Source organism: Camelus dromedarius, chromosome 14 (assembly GCF_036321535.1).
Source record: "Camelus dromedarius isolate mCamDro1 chromosome 14, mCamDro1.pat, whole genome shotgun sequence".
Classification (NCBI taxonomy): Eukaryota; Metazoa; Chordata; class Mammalia; order Artiodactyla; family Camelidae; genus Camelus; species Camelus dromedarius.
Window position 1 is genome coordinate 44180055 of NC_087449.1, and position 16371 is coordinate 44196425.

General features: G+C 44.9%; 1 protein-coding gene across 7 annotated transcripts in view; it reads left to right on the plus strand.

The window, feature by feature from the left end:
- Positions 1–16371, plus strand: part of INPP5B (inositol polyphosphate-5-phosphatase B) — a 40268-nt gene that overhangs the window by 16496 nt on the left and 7401 nt on the right. For 4 of the 7 annotated variants that reach the window (XM_064493738.1, XM_064493740.1, XM_064493739.1 and 1 more), the window contains exons 8-17: positions 3544–3636; positions 5325–5492; positions 6369–6470; positions 7288–7402; positions 7736–7852; positions 8487–8674; positions 10211–10322; positions 12423–12532; positions 13372–13507; positions 15417–15527. In XM_064493738.1, the coding sequence (XP_064349808.1) occupies positions 3544–3636; positions 5325–5492; positions 6369–6470; positions 7288–7402; positions 7736–7852; positions 8487–8674; positions 10211–10322; positions 12423–12532; positions 13372–13507; positions 15417–15527 (1252 nt within the window). Of the gene's footprint in view, positions 1–3539; positions 3637–5324; positions 5493–6368; positions 6471–7287; positions 7403–7735; positions 7853–8486; positions 8675–10210; positions 10323–12422; positions 12533–13371; positions 13508–15416; positions 15528–16371 lie in introns of all 7 variants that reach the window. The other 3 variants (XM_031464804.2, XM_031464808.2, XM_031464802.2) reach the window with 1 other exon arrangement.

A 16371-nucleotide genomic window follows, 5' to 3' on the forward strand; every position in this document is an offset into this window, starting at 1 on the left:
TATAAGATGGGCAGTGCAGCACACAGAATTCACAGGAGAGTAGATAGAACACTCTGTACTTCTGTACATCCCCATCAAGCTGCACCTGTCACCCTGGTTGACCTACAAGGTAGGCGCTTACCCGGAAGTGGTTTCAGTTGCAGGAGTGAAAGTTGGTCGTGAGCTTCATCCCTGCCCTGAGGCTGTTAGCTCAGTGTGTGTTTGCTGCCCCGTGGTGTGTTTCATACACTGTGTTAAGCCAGGGGCCACAGAGAAAAAGCATCACCCCCACCGTCTCCTCTTCTTCTTGGTCTAGCTAAAGAGGAACGGTTGATAAAAAGAGTTAAACGCGATTACAGTTCCATTATGATAAATGCTTTGATAGAGGTAAGCACTGGGTGTGTGAGAAGAGAGGGAGAGGGCTAGGGCCAGAGAAGCCTTTTTTTTTAATCTGTTTAAAAAATTTATTTATTTAATTATTTTTTTTGGTTAATGGAGGTACTGGGGATTGAACCCAGGACCTCGTGCATGCTTAACACACACTCTACCACTGAGCTGTACCCCTATACCCCGAGAGGGCTTTTTTGAAGATGACTCCTGAGCTGAGTCTTGAAGGATGAGTCTGAAGTTTGCCTTGTGAGGGTGGGCTTCAGGGGTGATTAGACTCCACCCAGGATCAGGGGTGGGATGAGGAGGCAATATTTAAAAAGATAAATGGTTTCCTTGTGACTGGATTGGGGGTGGGAGAGAAGGGACTTGAACACGGGGTGGACAGTGGGCCTGGAAAGGAAGTCTGGGGCCAACTAGGAAGGCCCTTGTGTGTCACACGGAGAGGTTTGGGTTTCAGCAAAGGTGGTGGAAGTTATTGAGGGGTTTTACGCACAGGAAGGATCTGCTCAGATTTGTGTTTTCTTCTAGGTGTTGGCAGAATGCACTGAAGGGGGTGAGAATGGCGGCAGGGAATCACTTAGTGTGCTTTCCAGAAATATTAAGGGCCTAAACAAAGGCATGGCAGTAGGGGTAGGGGAGAAGCTCAGTATAAAAATATTTAGGAGAGAAGATTTATAGGGCTCAGTGACCAAACATGAGAAGAAAGGGGGGAAAAAAATCTAGTAGGTGTCGCCCATTAGATTGGAAGACAAAGGATTGGAAACCCAAGGTTGGAAAAAGGGCAAAGAAGGGAAGCAGGAGAGGAGGAAGCCATGAGTTTCCCTGAGAGGGAACCATGGGGCTGCGCGATGGTGAACTTGGTAAAGAGCTGCTGATAGCCAGCTTCCGTGCCAGATTCAGGGGAGATGAGATTCCGAGAAGACTGCCCTGTGGCTGGAAATCCCCCCAGTTATGCCTTAAAGTTTCCATACATGAAGTCATGAATGAAGATATTCCGGTTCTTGCTGGACTGAGTCCAGGGAGAGATGTAGGGTGAGGTCATTGATGAGGTGCAGGTTAGCAAGGTGGTTTTCTACTGCACACTCTGGGACAGAAGCTGAATTCACAGGGACAAACCACTTGTCCCCAGGAGATGTCCTGAAGGAGTCCTCAGAAAGCATTGACACACAGAAGCAAAATCTAACCATTATCCCTAAGTTTGTCTTTGCATGTTGTAAAGCCCTATGAAATATTTATATTGAAGTCTCTACTTTAGAGATGAAGAAAGTCAGACGCCAAGAGAGGAAGTAACTTTGTGACACAGGACGATGAAGGTAGAGTAGACTTCAATATATGTCTCCTGATACTTGTATTTAACACACTGAGGACCTACTGTGCACCAGGTTCTGTTCCCAGTCCCTGGGAAATAGCATAAAGATGACCAAGTCCCTGCCTCTGAACAGTCTAGGAGGAGTCAGAGAAGGCTTCTTGGAAGAAATGGCCTCTAAGATGTGCCCTACACCAGGGGTTGGCTAACTACAGTCCCGTGGGCCAAATCCAGCCTGCTGCCTGCTTTTGTACAGCACATGAGCTCAGAATAGTTTCTACATTTTTAAACGTTCAAAAAGAATTAAAAGAGAAGAATGTTTTGTGACACATGAAAATGACATGATATGTACATATCAGTGACTGTAAAGTTTTATTGGAATACAGCCACGCTTACAGCTGCTCTTACACTGTAATGGCAGAGTTGAAATGTGGCCGAGGCCACATAGCCTGCAAAGCCTGGGACATCTACCCTCCGGCCCTTTCCAGAAAAAGTTTGCTTTCCTCCCGGCCACAGGAGGGGTAGGGGTTAGCCGCCTAAAGCAGAGGGAGGAAGAAGGAAGTCGGTTTCTGATAGGCTGTTTGTATAACTGCTCAGAGTATGGCATTCAAGGAGGGAGTGCGCCCCAGGGGGCTGTGGTGAGTGCTGTGGCTGGAGAGGTGGGCAGGGTCCAGAGTAGGAAGAGACTTGGCAGCCCCATTACGGGGTTTGGGTTTATCCAGTGGGGAGCTGTTAAAAGCTTTTAAGCCATGTCATCAGATTTACTTTTTCCAACAAAAAAATCCTCTGGCCACAGTGTAGGGATTGGATTAGAGAGGGTGGGGTGAGGGAGGAGGTGGGGATACCAGGTGAGGTTTTCGTAGTTATTCCAGGGAATTGTCAATAACCTAGGCTAGTAGAGTGACACCGGAGCTGGGAGTATTGAACCGTAATTACTTTCACGTGTTAAATGACTGTTTACTTTTTCAACCCCAGAGTGTTGTTTTTTTTTCCCCTCCGGTTCCCGTGAATGCATGGCTGGCAAATCCATGTTTAGTAACAGTCTTCAGAGCAGGATTCCTTAGTGATGTTTCACACCCCCAGTGCTCCTTGTACCTTGTGCATCGAAGCGGCATCTCTCGTGGCCTCTTCATGTGGTTCCCTGTTGACAAGGGATTTGGCTTAAGGAGCAGAGAAGCAACATGTTGGCAGATTGCTTTTCCTTGTCTGGCTTATCTTGGTTTAGCGACTTCCCCCAAATATTTCGTGGTTGCAAGTCCTTGGGCTCCTTGTTTTCTAGGCGATTGGTTGACAATGACAAGCCCTTCTCATGCTCTCGAGCACTTAGGCCCTTCCTGATTTTACTTCTCTGACCCTTGCCTTTTTCCTCCTCAGAATTGAAGGCTCACTCGCAGTAAATGGTGAGACATCACTACGTTATATTGTATAATATGTTGTGTGGCTTTCAAAGCGCTTACTCACAGGTCAACTATGCGATCCCTACGATAAACCTGTGAGGAAGGCAGGACAGGTCAAGTTGCTGAGATCAGGAGAGGTGAGGTGACTTGCCTAAAGTCGAAAGAGTAATAAACAGCAGAGCTGGTGATGGAATTTAGGCCTGCAGATTTCTTAGCTTTATTCTTTCTATGGTGCACTCCACCTCTAAGAAAAGGGAGTCAGATTAGCTGGGAGAGTTATGTTTTCAGAAGTAAAGACATCTGGATGAAATACTTAATTCCCCCTGTCTTTGTAATGGTCTGTGACCTTTCCTGTGCTTTTAAGCAGTATGTGAACCACCAGTAATTCCTAGACTCCAATTTGAGAAGCTGTGGTCTGTACATTAAAGCGTATGTAAGTATGTTTTAATTCCTTCCCCCACCCGTAGGTAGTTCTTCCTTTGATGATTCGAAGCCAAATGGGAAAGGTCTGCTTGTGGACCAAAGCTCCCGGGGTCAGGATAAACCAGAAAACTTGCTCCCAAGGTAAGGAAGCTCTCCCTTCACTTGTGCCCCTTAGGGCCAAAGTTTTCCTCACCATAGAACTGAGACCATTACTGTGCCTGGTGTACACCGTCTCTGGGTAGTGGGCCTAAGAAATGTTAGACTTTTACTGAACATTTACTGTGTGTGCCAAGCACCGCACACTTACATGGATTACCTTATTTTAACCTAAACAAGTAGGTACCATTATTTTCTCTGTTTTACAACTAAGGAAACAGGCAAGGAAGAAACATTATATAACTTACTCAAGCTCCAGAACTAGCAAGTGGCAGATCTAGGATTTGAAACTGGCAGTCTAACCCTCCCTTAGAAATGTAGATTAGAAACATTTTGATTTCTCACTCCCATTCTTGTAGGAGTTTCCTGACTCTGACAAGTTTTTCCCGTTCATTATTTATACCTTTTTTGTGATTTGCTGTTGTATTTAGTCTGTTCTGCAGTGCCCCCTACTGATCATAACCAGAATCATCTGGTCAAGATAAAAACGTTCTTATTTGTGTAAATATTTAAGTTATGCACTTAAACAGCAATGAACAATCCATTAACTTTATTTTTTTTCCTTTTCCTTCTTTCTTCTTTTTTTTTTTTTCATTGATAGAGGTACTGGTGATTGAACCCAGGACCTCGTGCATGCTAAGCACACACTCTACCACTGAGCTGTACCCCCCACCCCAATGCCTGAACTTCAAATGTAGCCAGATATCATCCTCAATTCAGTTTTGAGCCTTCTTGGTATGCATAGATGCATTTTACATAGCCTTAATTAGTGTGTGCATGAGCATATATTATTAAACACTTAAGTGGCATTTATTCGATGGCAGAAATTGTTTAAGGTGTTTTGTATATCTTAATTCATTAAGTAATCTTCAACAAAGGTTTTTTGGCTATTAGGATTCTGTCATGTAAATATGTGAAATTTTGCTTAACTTTAAATGTTGGCATTTGAATAATTTTTAGTATGACTATGAAAACTACACAAATAATAAAATACAAATTTTCATTGCCTTTTTATTTCAGATTATTCCCGTAGAATAGAGAGTCAGTAGAATTATCAAGTCAAAGGATCTAGATAGTTTTATAGTCTTGTTATGAGAATCAGGATCCAGAAAGAGCACTGTCAGAACGGAGTTCTGATTCATACTCTGCCACCTTCCAGCTGTGTGAATCGTTGATGACGCTGGGTCTTACTTTTCTCATTTGGAAAATGAAGGGGAGGAGGTATAGCTCAAGTGGTAGAGTGCATGCTTGGCATGCATGGGGTCCTGGGTTCAGTCCCCAGTACCTCCTCTAAAATAAATAAATAAATAAGTACCTCCTCTAAAACAAACAAACAAACCAACCTAATTAACCACCCCCCTACCAAAAAGAAAAGAAAAGAAAAATGAAGTGATTAGATTAGATTATCTTCCAAGTCTCCTTCTAGTCTGAGATTCTATGAAATTATTATCAGAAGAATCTCTGGACCAATGTCCTATATAGTCAACAACATACAAGGTTGTTCTACATAGAAAGTGTTATTTTAGCAAATAAGTTTTACTTTAGCCTTTGTAGTCTCCTGTGATTCAGATGCTTGTGTGTGGAAACTCCTGGCTTTATAGTCATGTATTTTGTCATGGAGGACTCATCAAAATATGATTAAAAATAACTTTTTTTTTCTGTTGCTTTTCTAGACAAAATAAATCCAAATCTGAAATAACCGACATGGTTCGCTCCTCCACCATCACAGTATCAGACAAGGCTCATATTTTATCGGTGCAGAAGTTTGGACTGCGAGATACAATAGTGAAATCACAGCTAATGCAGAAAGAAGAGGATTATACCTATATCCAGAGCTTCAGGTAGCCAGCCGGCTTAGACTGTTTCCATAGCAAACCGATCACTCAGCTCTCCGAAATGTAAGCGCTTCCCCCATACCCTGGATTTGAAAGCAAATCCTCTACAGAATCTCTCCCATCATTTTCTAAGTGAGTGATTCCTTTCATTCTTCCTTAGCAGGCATTTATTCGGTGGCTTCTCTGGGCAGGCACTGTGGGAGGTGTGGCGTAGTGGGAGTGGCACAGCTCGCAAATAGCCGCAGAAATATTTGAGGAGATTCACAAGCACAGAAGAAGGAGAGAGATCCTGATTTTTGCATCTCCCTCTGTGTACCCCTTGGTCATTCTTGGTCTTTGAAGAAAGTCCTTTGAATTGAAACCGGTCAGATGGAGTTAATGTTTAGTAATCTTTTTAGACAGGTTTACTGAAAGTTATATGAATAAAGGGTGCAGGATTCTTCCAGATCTTTTTAAATGCTTGCATCGGGACTAAATGACAAAGTAATGTCACTTCTAGGGACATAAACGTGAGCTGTGGGGAACACTGGTGTTGCTTTCCTTCCAAAAGCAGTTGCCATGGTACTTTTTCTTTTCCAGTTCAGTGGGATACACAGAAAACAGTCATTTTGTGGATTATGACTCTCTAATGGCTGTCAAAGCTAAGCAGGAATGTGCAGGGTGGGTCTCAACTATTTGAAGTTATCACAAAAGCAACAAATATCACAGCAGACTGCAAGTCACCCCTTGGTGCCCGTCATTGGTCCAGATTAGATGTGACATTTCTTATGTCTCCAAATTCCACTCCAGGGAGAGCCGAAACCAGGCAGAATCAGCATAAAATGCTTTCCCCGTCATGTCCATAGTCCTCCCGAGTGACCGACTGATTGTCTCTGGCGACAGGTTTTTTGTGGGAACGTACAACGTGAATGGACAGTCCCCCAAAGACTGCCTCCGGCCCTGGCTCAGTGATGGTATCCAGGCCCCGGACGTATACTGCGTAGGGTGAGCGCTTCTCTTCTACTGGGCTCTGTGTTTTCAAGAACGTATGGCTGTGGTTGAAGGGAGGGGGACGAGGATGTGTAACTGAGTCTTCACAGCAGGTGAAAGTTTTGAAAAATGAACACGTACTTACTAACAGCTGCTTCTCTGATGTTCTTCCTCATAGTAAACACATTTCTGGCACCATTAAAGTGATGTGCTTGGCATTTAAATGCTAAGATCAAAGTTTTAGTGTTAACCCTCTGTTCAAAATCAGTGTGCCCTGAACTGAATTTCATTGCTTAGACATTCAACACTTGGTTGGTCACAAAGCAAAAATATCTTTTGCTAGGAAAGGAAGGTTAGCTAAAAAAAAAATAGATAATAGTAATAAAAAGGCCCTAGCGGTCAGTTTTTCTTTTCTCACACTTCCTGTCTTCTCAGGACTGTACTGGGCACTATTGATGGGGAGGGGCAGCAGAGGAGCCTGGGGGGTAAAGTGGAAAGGGCCTAGAATTGGGAACGTATGCAGACCTAGGTTGGACCCGTTTACCACTTGGTGCTTGTGTGAGCTGGTGATCCCAGATGTAAAATGAAGACATTTCCAACTACTTGAGGCTGGTTACGAAGGAGAAATAGGCTGCTGCTTCTGAAAGCACCTGGTCAATAAGTTCCTTGGAATTTAGTCTCTTGGCTCTAGGTGTTCATTTTTCTTCCCTCTTGAGGGTCCTGCAGTTTAGCTAAAAAGCTAGGCCTTCCACACCTACACTGAGCTGAGAACGAGCCTCCCACCTTGCACGTTACCTTCCTCTGCTCTCTGACTGCTTGCTTCTCCTAATAGGTTCCAGGAGCTTGATCTGAGTAAGGAAGCCTTTTTCTTCCATGACACCCCAAAAGAGGAAGAGTGGTTTAAAGCTGTATCAGACAGTCTTCATCCAGATGCCAAATACGCAAAGGTAAGAGAGGAGTCAGGGACCTTCTAATTTTATGTTGCCGTGCAGGGAATCCTGGGGTAACGTTTGACTTTTAGCAAAAGCCAGTCCTAATGATCCTGCGATTTTCAGTTCCAGGTCCCCCAAGAATAGGCGTCTCTGGGTGGGAAAGAGTCAGGTCTTGGCACTTGTGGGCTGTCGAGGTTGTCACGTACGTGCTCACTGAGTCGCTGGGGTGATCACCCTGTGTCCCAGTGTGGAGGAGGAGATACAGCAATGCGCTCAGCTACCTTCAGGCCCACCTTTACTTTCGACTCCAACTTAATGCCATGACCTGAATGTTTGTCTCTTTTCCAGGTGAAGCTCATCCGACTGGTCGGGATTATGCTACTGTTGTATGTCAAACAGGAACATGCAGCGCACATCTCAGAAGTGGAAGCGGAGACCGTGGGGACGGGGATCATGGGGAGGATGGTGAGTTCCTGGTTGGTACGTCTGGCACATTGAGGGCCTTGATCCCTAAGGTTCCGACCCCAATTCTTATGATACCAGGACTGCACGTGTCCGAGTTTCAGGGTGCTGGCATCTTGAGGTGATCTGTACCCACGTGACCTAGTGGGGCTAGATTGAGCAGACCATTTAGTAATCATATTTTAGTGACTTGCCAGCTGATTTGCCCAACGAGCCCCCATCTTCGTGTTCAGGCCACACCAGAGCCTCTAGCTGATCCTCCCAGTTAATGTGTGACACATGTTGCAAACTATGTTTGGTCACAAAGAAAAAGAAAGAATGCTGATAATAGGTTTGCAATTTTCTCTTCTCGAAGCGGTTTAAGTCCTGTTTTTAGATTCTGTTGCAAGAGCTTAGTTTCCCATGGAGAATGGAGAGCATGTGGAAAGTGGACTCACCTTCACCACTGACTGGCTGGTCCTTCTGCTGTCTTGGATTTGTTTCCTTATCTGTAAAATGTAGACAGTAACGTTCTTTGCTTACCCTCCAGCGTCATTGTGCAGACTAATTAAGAGAGCTCATGTTGAAAGCTGGCAGGGTTTAAATGACTAACACAGTTAAGTTGTGAACCAGTCTTTCTGGGGGCTCCTTTCCATAGGGTAACAAAGGAGGAGTGGCGATCAGGTTCCAGTTCCACAACACCAGTATCTGCGTGGTGAATTCCCACTTGGCAGCCCACACGGAGGAGTATGAGAGGAGGAACCAGGACTATAAAGACATTTGCTCTCGAATGCAGTTTTGCCAGTTGGACCCAAGCCTGCCCCCTCTCACCATCAGCAAGCACGAGTGAGTCTGGGCTTCCATGCCAAACAGCTGGCCAGGCCTGAGGTGCAGGGCGACGGGCTCTCAGCTTCATTGGGGGGTGACTCGGGGAGGCTACCCACTGCTGGAGCCGGAACTCCAGCCAGCTGTCAGTTACACATGGGTTACATCTCTTTGAAACTTTTAGTTTCCTAACCTACCATCCGGCAGACCTGTAGAGTCTTTCTCAAACACCATTTGTTCCTGGGAAATGTGTCAGATTTATTTTAATAGGGGTCTGCCTCGGCACAGCATCGGGAGAAAAGCAACCACAGCGCGGGCATCTCAAGCCCAGGTTTCAGAAGTATGTTTCGCAGTTCTGTCCACCCGTCCTTACCAGAAGCACATGTCATCGAGACCTGGGCTGCATTTGTCTGTCTTCACTTTGTCTTTTTTGCCTCTTGTTTCAGCTTGACAAAAGACACAGTTGCAGCTGCTTGGAGCACGTTGTGCTGCCTTTTTTCGATTCTCTTTATTTCATTTATCTCTAGTACTTGCTGTCTGTCTAAATTCAAGGCGTATTAGAATTTCAGACTTGACAGTAACCCTGGAAGCTGGTGCCACTTCTTTTATAACAAGGAAAGAAGCCACTGGGGCCGTGGCACCTGCCCAGGAGGACACAGAACCAAGCCTCTCGTCCCGCCGGCTGCAGTGGTAGAGCTGTCTTGAGCTCACTGATGTTCTGGAAGCTGATGGGATGGCTTTCCTTCTCCTGGGAACCTAGCAGGGATTGCCTCTTCTGTCCTGCTGACCCTGCAGAGTCCTAGTTTGTGAGGTTTCAGCTTGCATGTCGGTGTGTCTGCTTTTAGCTTCTGGTTGCATTTATTCTGGGGCGGGTTTGCTGCCATGCAGATTCTCTGATGATCTGGGTCTTGGCTTTAGATAGAGCAGCATTGGTCTTTGTGGGACGTGCAGTGTCACCTGGGAGCATGCAGTGATCATTTTCCCAAAGTAGCAGGTGTAATGAGACACCTGTCACACTCTGCCAAAAGAGCTAACCGATGACACGGTGGTGGTTAAACCCAGACTCCGCTGGAAAGGTGGAGCTTTGTTTCCAAGGAACTCAGCTCCAGAAACAAAGGCTGAGAGTGTGTTTTGTGGACTGGAGTGTGGGTGGAGGCAGAGGTGACATCATGGCATCATCTGATTTGGCTTCCTGGGTGATTGATGTGACTCCCAATACTTGGATCTTTTTTGCCTCTTTCCAGGAATGAAGTAAAATTTTGCCTTGCTTTTAGATCTTAATAGATTATCTTTCCAATCATACAAGAATATAGTAGTCAAGGAGAACTCAAGGCTGTGTCCAGTGAACTTGGACCAAGATAACTGAGCAAGCAGCATGTTGGACACAGTATATTCAATGGGATGGCAAGAGGAAGATTTCCTGAGCGTCCATGTCCCTTCCCTGCCCAGCTCCCCAGAGGTGGAGCATTGTGGGTGTTGTGTCAGAAGCTCGCTGGAGAGAATTGGATGGGCAGAGTCCCTCCTAAACTCTGTGACCTTTGTGCTCTGTCCTCACAGTGTGATCTTGTGGCTGGGGGACCTCAACTACAGGATAGAAGAGCTGGATGTGGAAAAAGTGAAAAAACTCATCGAAGAGAAGGCCTTTCAAACCCTGTATGCTTATGACCAGGTACCGATGGCCCCCCTGGGCCCTCTTCAGGCAGCCGTCCCCCCACATGAGGGCACAGAAAAGCCCGCCTTCCCAACTCTCAATCTCTTCCTTCTTGTCTTGGGGGGTTTCGTTTCGGTCATTCTGTCCTCCCGTCCACATTTCCCTCCCCCACAGCTGTCTGCCCACCAGCTCTTTCCTTGAGGCTTGTGGCCCTCGGGGGCCGGAGCTGTTCTCTCTCTTGTGTGTGCCCATTCGTTCTGCCCATTCGTTTGTTTGTTCATTCATTCAGTCGTTCAAGTTGGGGCCAAAAGGGTACCAAGCCTCTCATAGAGAAGATACTTAGTATACTTAAGATGATTCACTGATGTTTTGAATGAGCCTCTCACTCTCTCCCCGCTGCTGCTCCTCACAGACCTGTCCAGAGTGAAGGACCACTCTTTTTTCTCTTTATAATTTTATTTTATTAGAAAACTTTTTTTTTTTCTAATGGAGGTACTGGAGATTGAACCCAGGACCCCATGCTTGCTAAGCACACGGTCTACCACTGAGCTATACCCTCCCCCAGGAGCAAACTCTTCTTCTGAGGGGGGTCTCTTCACCTCTGACAGGAATCCGTTCTGTATCCCGCTGTTCCCCACCGTTGTCTGGGTTAGCGCTGCTTTCTCACAGCCTTAGCTGTTCCCCAGGACAAGAGGAGTCTATTTCTGACTTTCTTCAAGCTGCTCCTCTCAACAGATTTCAAAACTGTTCAAGCAGCCAGAGTTGCTCAGAATGTTAAAGTCCTTTTTCTTTTTAGTCTGTATCTCCCTTTTAATCACCTCTGTATTGTCATTTGTGTAAATCTTTCCGTTACCTTTATTTTTCCCCCAGTGCAGATCAGTTGAAGGGGTAAAAAGAATCGCAACGTTGTTGTGTCTTTCTTTATGGAATAATCTCTTTATTGACCCATTTTTCTCTTCTTCCTTGGTAAAGTATTCTCTTTAACCCCCATCTCAGCCTTATCCCAGTCTGGTCTATAACTCTCTGTCTATGCCTCTGTTTTCTGGACTGCGGCATTCCCATTTCCCTGGTAGTTCGACACCCATCTCCTCTTGCCTTCTTTTCTGGTCTTTCCTTAAGTAATAGGATTATTTTGTGTGTTTCTCTGCTTTCCAGATGGTTTTAAGGTCTGTATTTACTCATTTAAGAATCATCTTACACTAATACCTGAATTTTTACTGTTTCCTGTTGCTTTTTCCTTAATAGTTGTTTTTTTTTTTTTTTAGGAATTCATATTTTGGGGAATTTGTCAACTGTTATCCCCTGGATAGCTGACCCTGTCTCCAGAGTTAGAGCTGAGAGTTCTTTAGTCCACGCAGCGCCAGGCTTGGTGCTCCAGGGAGGAGGCAGGAACACGTGTGGTTTTGACCCCTTGCTGAGAAGAAGCTCTTAGAATGAGTGCAGTGGGTGGGAAGGATGCTAGTTATCGTAATGTGTCAGGCACTGTTCTAAGCTGACAGTTCATCTTTGCAACAATCCTGTGAGGCAGATTCTATCATAAATCCAAATTTACAGATGGGGAAACCAAGGCACAGAGCTTCCCCTAGGTCATGTAACTAATTTGGCAAACTCTTTTGAAAAATTGTTTTACTTTAAACTTGATTCATAAAGATTTGGGTATGTTTCTACTGTATATTTCTACATACATGGAAGTGCCCCTTTGCTTTTTGGTTTGTATCTTTCCAGACCTTTTTCTGTGCAGTTACATCCCTCTGTGTAATTGGAACGACTGTGCTGCACAGATGAAGTGCCTGATACCTGCAAGAGGAAAACCCTATGTCCACGGGGATCTAGTCCTCCTAGGGGCATCTCAGTAAGATGGTACTCAGGCCCCTGGGATGCAGGTACACTTTTATCAAAAGAGCCTTAAAAAAAAGGTGAAGGAATGGTCAGCATGCTCCTCTTCTTAGGGGTTAAATAACTCAAGCTCTTACAGAATAGCTGTCTCAGGCCTTTTCTTTTGGGGCAGGGCTTGGATTCCAGATTGATTTCCTTTCCTCTGATGATTCAAGGTTTGCCCTTTTTATTCTGAGGTGTTTTTGTATTTTTTTTTTTTTATTCTTCCATCTTTTTGTACAGCTGAGAGCTCAGGTGGCTGCAAAGGCTGTCTTTGAAGGCTTTGAAGAGGGCGAGCTCACATTCCAACCTACCTACAAGTACGATACGGGCTCCAATGACTGGGATACCAGGTAGGTCAGAGGTTGCTTCAGGGGCTGAGCAAATGGAAACTGAGAATGTTAGGGGAGCATTTGCCCTCATGGACCTAAAGAAGAAGATGGGTTTCCTGCCACTTCCTCCCCACACTTTGCACTCGGGTCAAACACTTTCTCCCAGTATCTGCTCATTAAGCTGCCTGCCTTCCCACACGTTTTCTCCTGGACTGCCTTTGCCTTTGCCTTTGCCTGTAACGCTTCTTGAGACTTACTTCCCTGTCAGTGGTGCTTAGGGTGATAGGGTGATTCCAAAATACTCAGCTTGTACTTGGTCGTTACATAGTAGTTCATATTTTTTATTAGTGCCAGTGGGATGCCACGCACTATTCAATACACTTTACTTGTATTATCTCATCTAATCTTCCGAACAACCCATTGAAAAGTAAGTGTGATGTATTATCTTCATTGTATAGATCAGATAGCTGAAACACAAAAAAATTAAAGAGCCTCCCAAGCAGGCAAGCGTAGAAGCAGGATTTGAACCCAGGCAGTTGGCATTCACAGCCTGTTTTAACCACCGCCTTTTGAGGACCACAGAGGACTTACTCTCAGATTGCTTTGACTCTTGCCTGGTCCCCATAGGAGGCGAGAGAGCAGAGAATCGTTCTGGACAGTGGTTTGGCTTTGCACTTTTGTAGTCGTTTCGGGTGGTAGCCCCAGGATACATGTCACCCCTCGGTAGGCCCAGATCACTCCTGCCGTCTCAGGTCACTGGACGCGTGGACTGTCACTCCCAGCTGAGCCAGAGCGCTAGCCAGGCAGTGGGTGCTGCCGTGCCCGGGAGGGCTCCTCCCAGTGTGGACTTTGTGTTGCAGTGAGAAGTGTCGTGCTCCTGCCTGGTGTGACCGGGTCCTCTGGAAAGGGAAGAACATCACCCAGCTGAGCTACCAGAGCCACATGGCCCTGAAGACCAGTGACCACAAGCCCGTCAGCTCAGTGTTTGACATCGGGGTAGGTGGGCAGCTGGTGCCCGTTGTAATCATTCTCCAGGGGTCGGTTCTCAGAGCCGAGACCATCTTGGTTGTTCTGGTCTCCTCCTCCCACCTTGAGTGTGGGGAAGCTCCTTTTAGAAATGGTTTTAATCTAATTTAATTCATAATCATTTTTCAGACTTGTCTGTTTCTACATACATGGAAGTTGTCCTTTGCTTTTTGGACTGTATCTTTCCAGACCTTTTTCTATGCAAATGTGTGTCAGTATTCTACATATAACATAAAAAAGTGTTTCCCTTTTTGTGAAAGAGACATATCATGCATATTGTTCTGAGAACATCATTTTTCCCCACTATGTTTTATGAGGATCTTTCTATGTCAGTAGAGGTAGAGCTCCCCCCTCATTTTTTTTTAACTCCTTGGGGTTTTTTTTCCCCTTTTTTAAAAAATCTATTTGATTCTTTTATTGTTTAGCGGAGGTGCTAGAAATTGGACCCAGGACCTCATGCATGCTAAGCATGCGCTCTACCACTGAGCTATACCCACCCCCCACTCCTCATTATTTTTAAAGTCTGCAAAATATTTCATATTATGGGTGAACCATAGTGTATATATTGATCATTTAAGTTGTTTCCAAAACTTTGCTATTATATGCATTGCTGTAGTGACCACCCTTCACTTATATCTTTGTATACCAGAGTGAATATTTCTGTAGTATAAAATCCCTAAAGGTGAAATCAGTGGTTCAAAGAAAATTGTATTCTGACTTAATTGGAGCCTGCTAAATTATCCTCCCACAGTCCTTACCATTTTACACTTCTGTCAACCATGTATGAGCTTATTTTCCCACAGCCTGGCTAATAGTGGGTTTTATCAATCTTTTCTTTATTCTTTTTTTTTTGGCTGGGGTGGTAATTAGGCTTATTTATTTATTTATTTTTAGAGGCGGTACTGGGGATTGAACCCAGGACCTAGTGCATGCTAAGCATGTGCTTTAGTGCTTGAGCTGTATCCTCCTTCCCATAAATCTTTTTTTAATTAAAAAAAATTTTTATTGAAATATAGTTGATTTACACTGTTACATTAATTTTTGGTGTACAACATAGTTTTTTTTTGTTTTTTTTTTTAATGGAGGTACTGGGGATTGAACCCAGGACCTTGTGCATGCTAAGCACGTGCCCTACCACTGAGCTATACCCTCACCCACTGGGTTTTATCAGTCTTTTGAATTTTTACCAACCTAGTGAGCCAAAAGAGAAAGCTACTCCGTTATTTTAGCTCACACCTCCCTGATGACTAGCGAAGTTGAACCTTTTTATTTATCCTCCACTTGCACCTCTTCTTCAGTGACTTCTGTCTGTCTTTATATCACCAGTTCTCAAGGGTGCAGGTAGAGGCACAACAGAATCTATGCAGGTGTGGGTGGTTTGAACAAAGCCTAATGAATGTTATAACTAAGGTTTTGTTGTTGGAAAATGACAAGAATTGTGTTTGTAATTCAAAATACAGAAGGGAAAGCCTGACAAAAATCTTGGCTGATGGAGCCCGAGAAACGCTGCTTTAAGTCAAAGCCCTAGAGAAGTTCCTCAGTGCAGGGCCGTTGGCAGCAGCAGGCATAGCGGAGCCAGGCCCTGGGATCTTTCTGCCTTGGGCCTAAGACCCGGCAGAACTGCCAACCGAGCTTTCACCCCTGCATCTTCTTACTGCTCACCAGGGAGCGGCTCTGATTTTACCAGAAGCTTTGCCTCTCGGGGACGCTTCTACGTCTATTGTTAGTTGGGTTCTTTGTTAATTAACTAAATGTATTTAGTGTTCACTGCCTGCTTTGCCATCAACTACTATTTCCCAAGGCTGTGAATGTCCTGGATACTGAAAAAGAGGAAGTGGGCCCAAGACAAGGCACTCAGTCTCTGCTGTTTCCCTTCCAGGTGAGGGTTGTAAATGAAGAGCTTTATCGGAAGACTCTGGAGGAGATTGTTCGCTCCCTGGATAAGTTGGAAAACGCCAGCATTCCTTCTGTGTCCCTCTCCAAGCGAGAGGTAGGAAGGACCTGCCAGGGCATCGGGCTCTTCTCTTCCTAGAACTTAAACCTCGTCTGCCAGGGCTCAGCATCCCAAGAGGCACCCATCGACTGCTGGACTCGAGTCTTCCTCGATCAGCCGCTTCTAGATAAAGTGAGGCTGAGGATGCTAGCCGACAAGAGCGGGGTCGTTGGTTTAGATTTTATCTCCTGATCTTCTCAACCAGAAGCCTGCAACCTTTTGTGGCTCATCTATTTCACCCACACATGGGCCATCCATGAGTTAAATGATGGCACAGAGGATCCAAAATGTGTTTCATTTGATTTTAGTGTAGCTGCTGTGTATACTTACGTTGGGTTTGTCTTCTTACTGATGCTTTGCTTTGAGGTTAAATTGAGTCCCAAGTTTTGGGTACATATGAGTTGATGGGAGGGTTGGCAGTATGGAAAGGTCATGGGCATTGGGAGAAGTCAGGTCAGGGCTAAAGATTTTTCATGGAAGTACCATAGCATGGCTCATTCAGAATTGACCATACCAAAAAGTCCATTAAATGAGGATTTATGGTGAGGGTATTTCTAAGATAGATGTCCAACTACTTGGAAGAATGAGCTTGGTTTTCATGTTTGGGAGTGGAATTGGTGAAGGGTGTTTTGGAAATGGTCTTTGGGTAGAGAATTTTTAAAATTTGATTCCTTCAGGAAACTTATTTATGAAACCCACGTGAGTTTTTTGAGTTTGGGGATTTTTTGGTTAAACATAGGCAGAGGCCACAGCTGGTCTTCAGTGGTAGCTGTGGCCTCCTGGGTAAATACTTAGAGCAGAAACATGGTTGGAAAAAGATAGTCCTTCGTTTTTTTTTTCC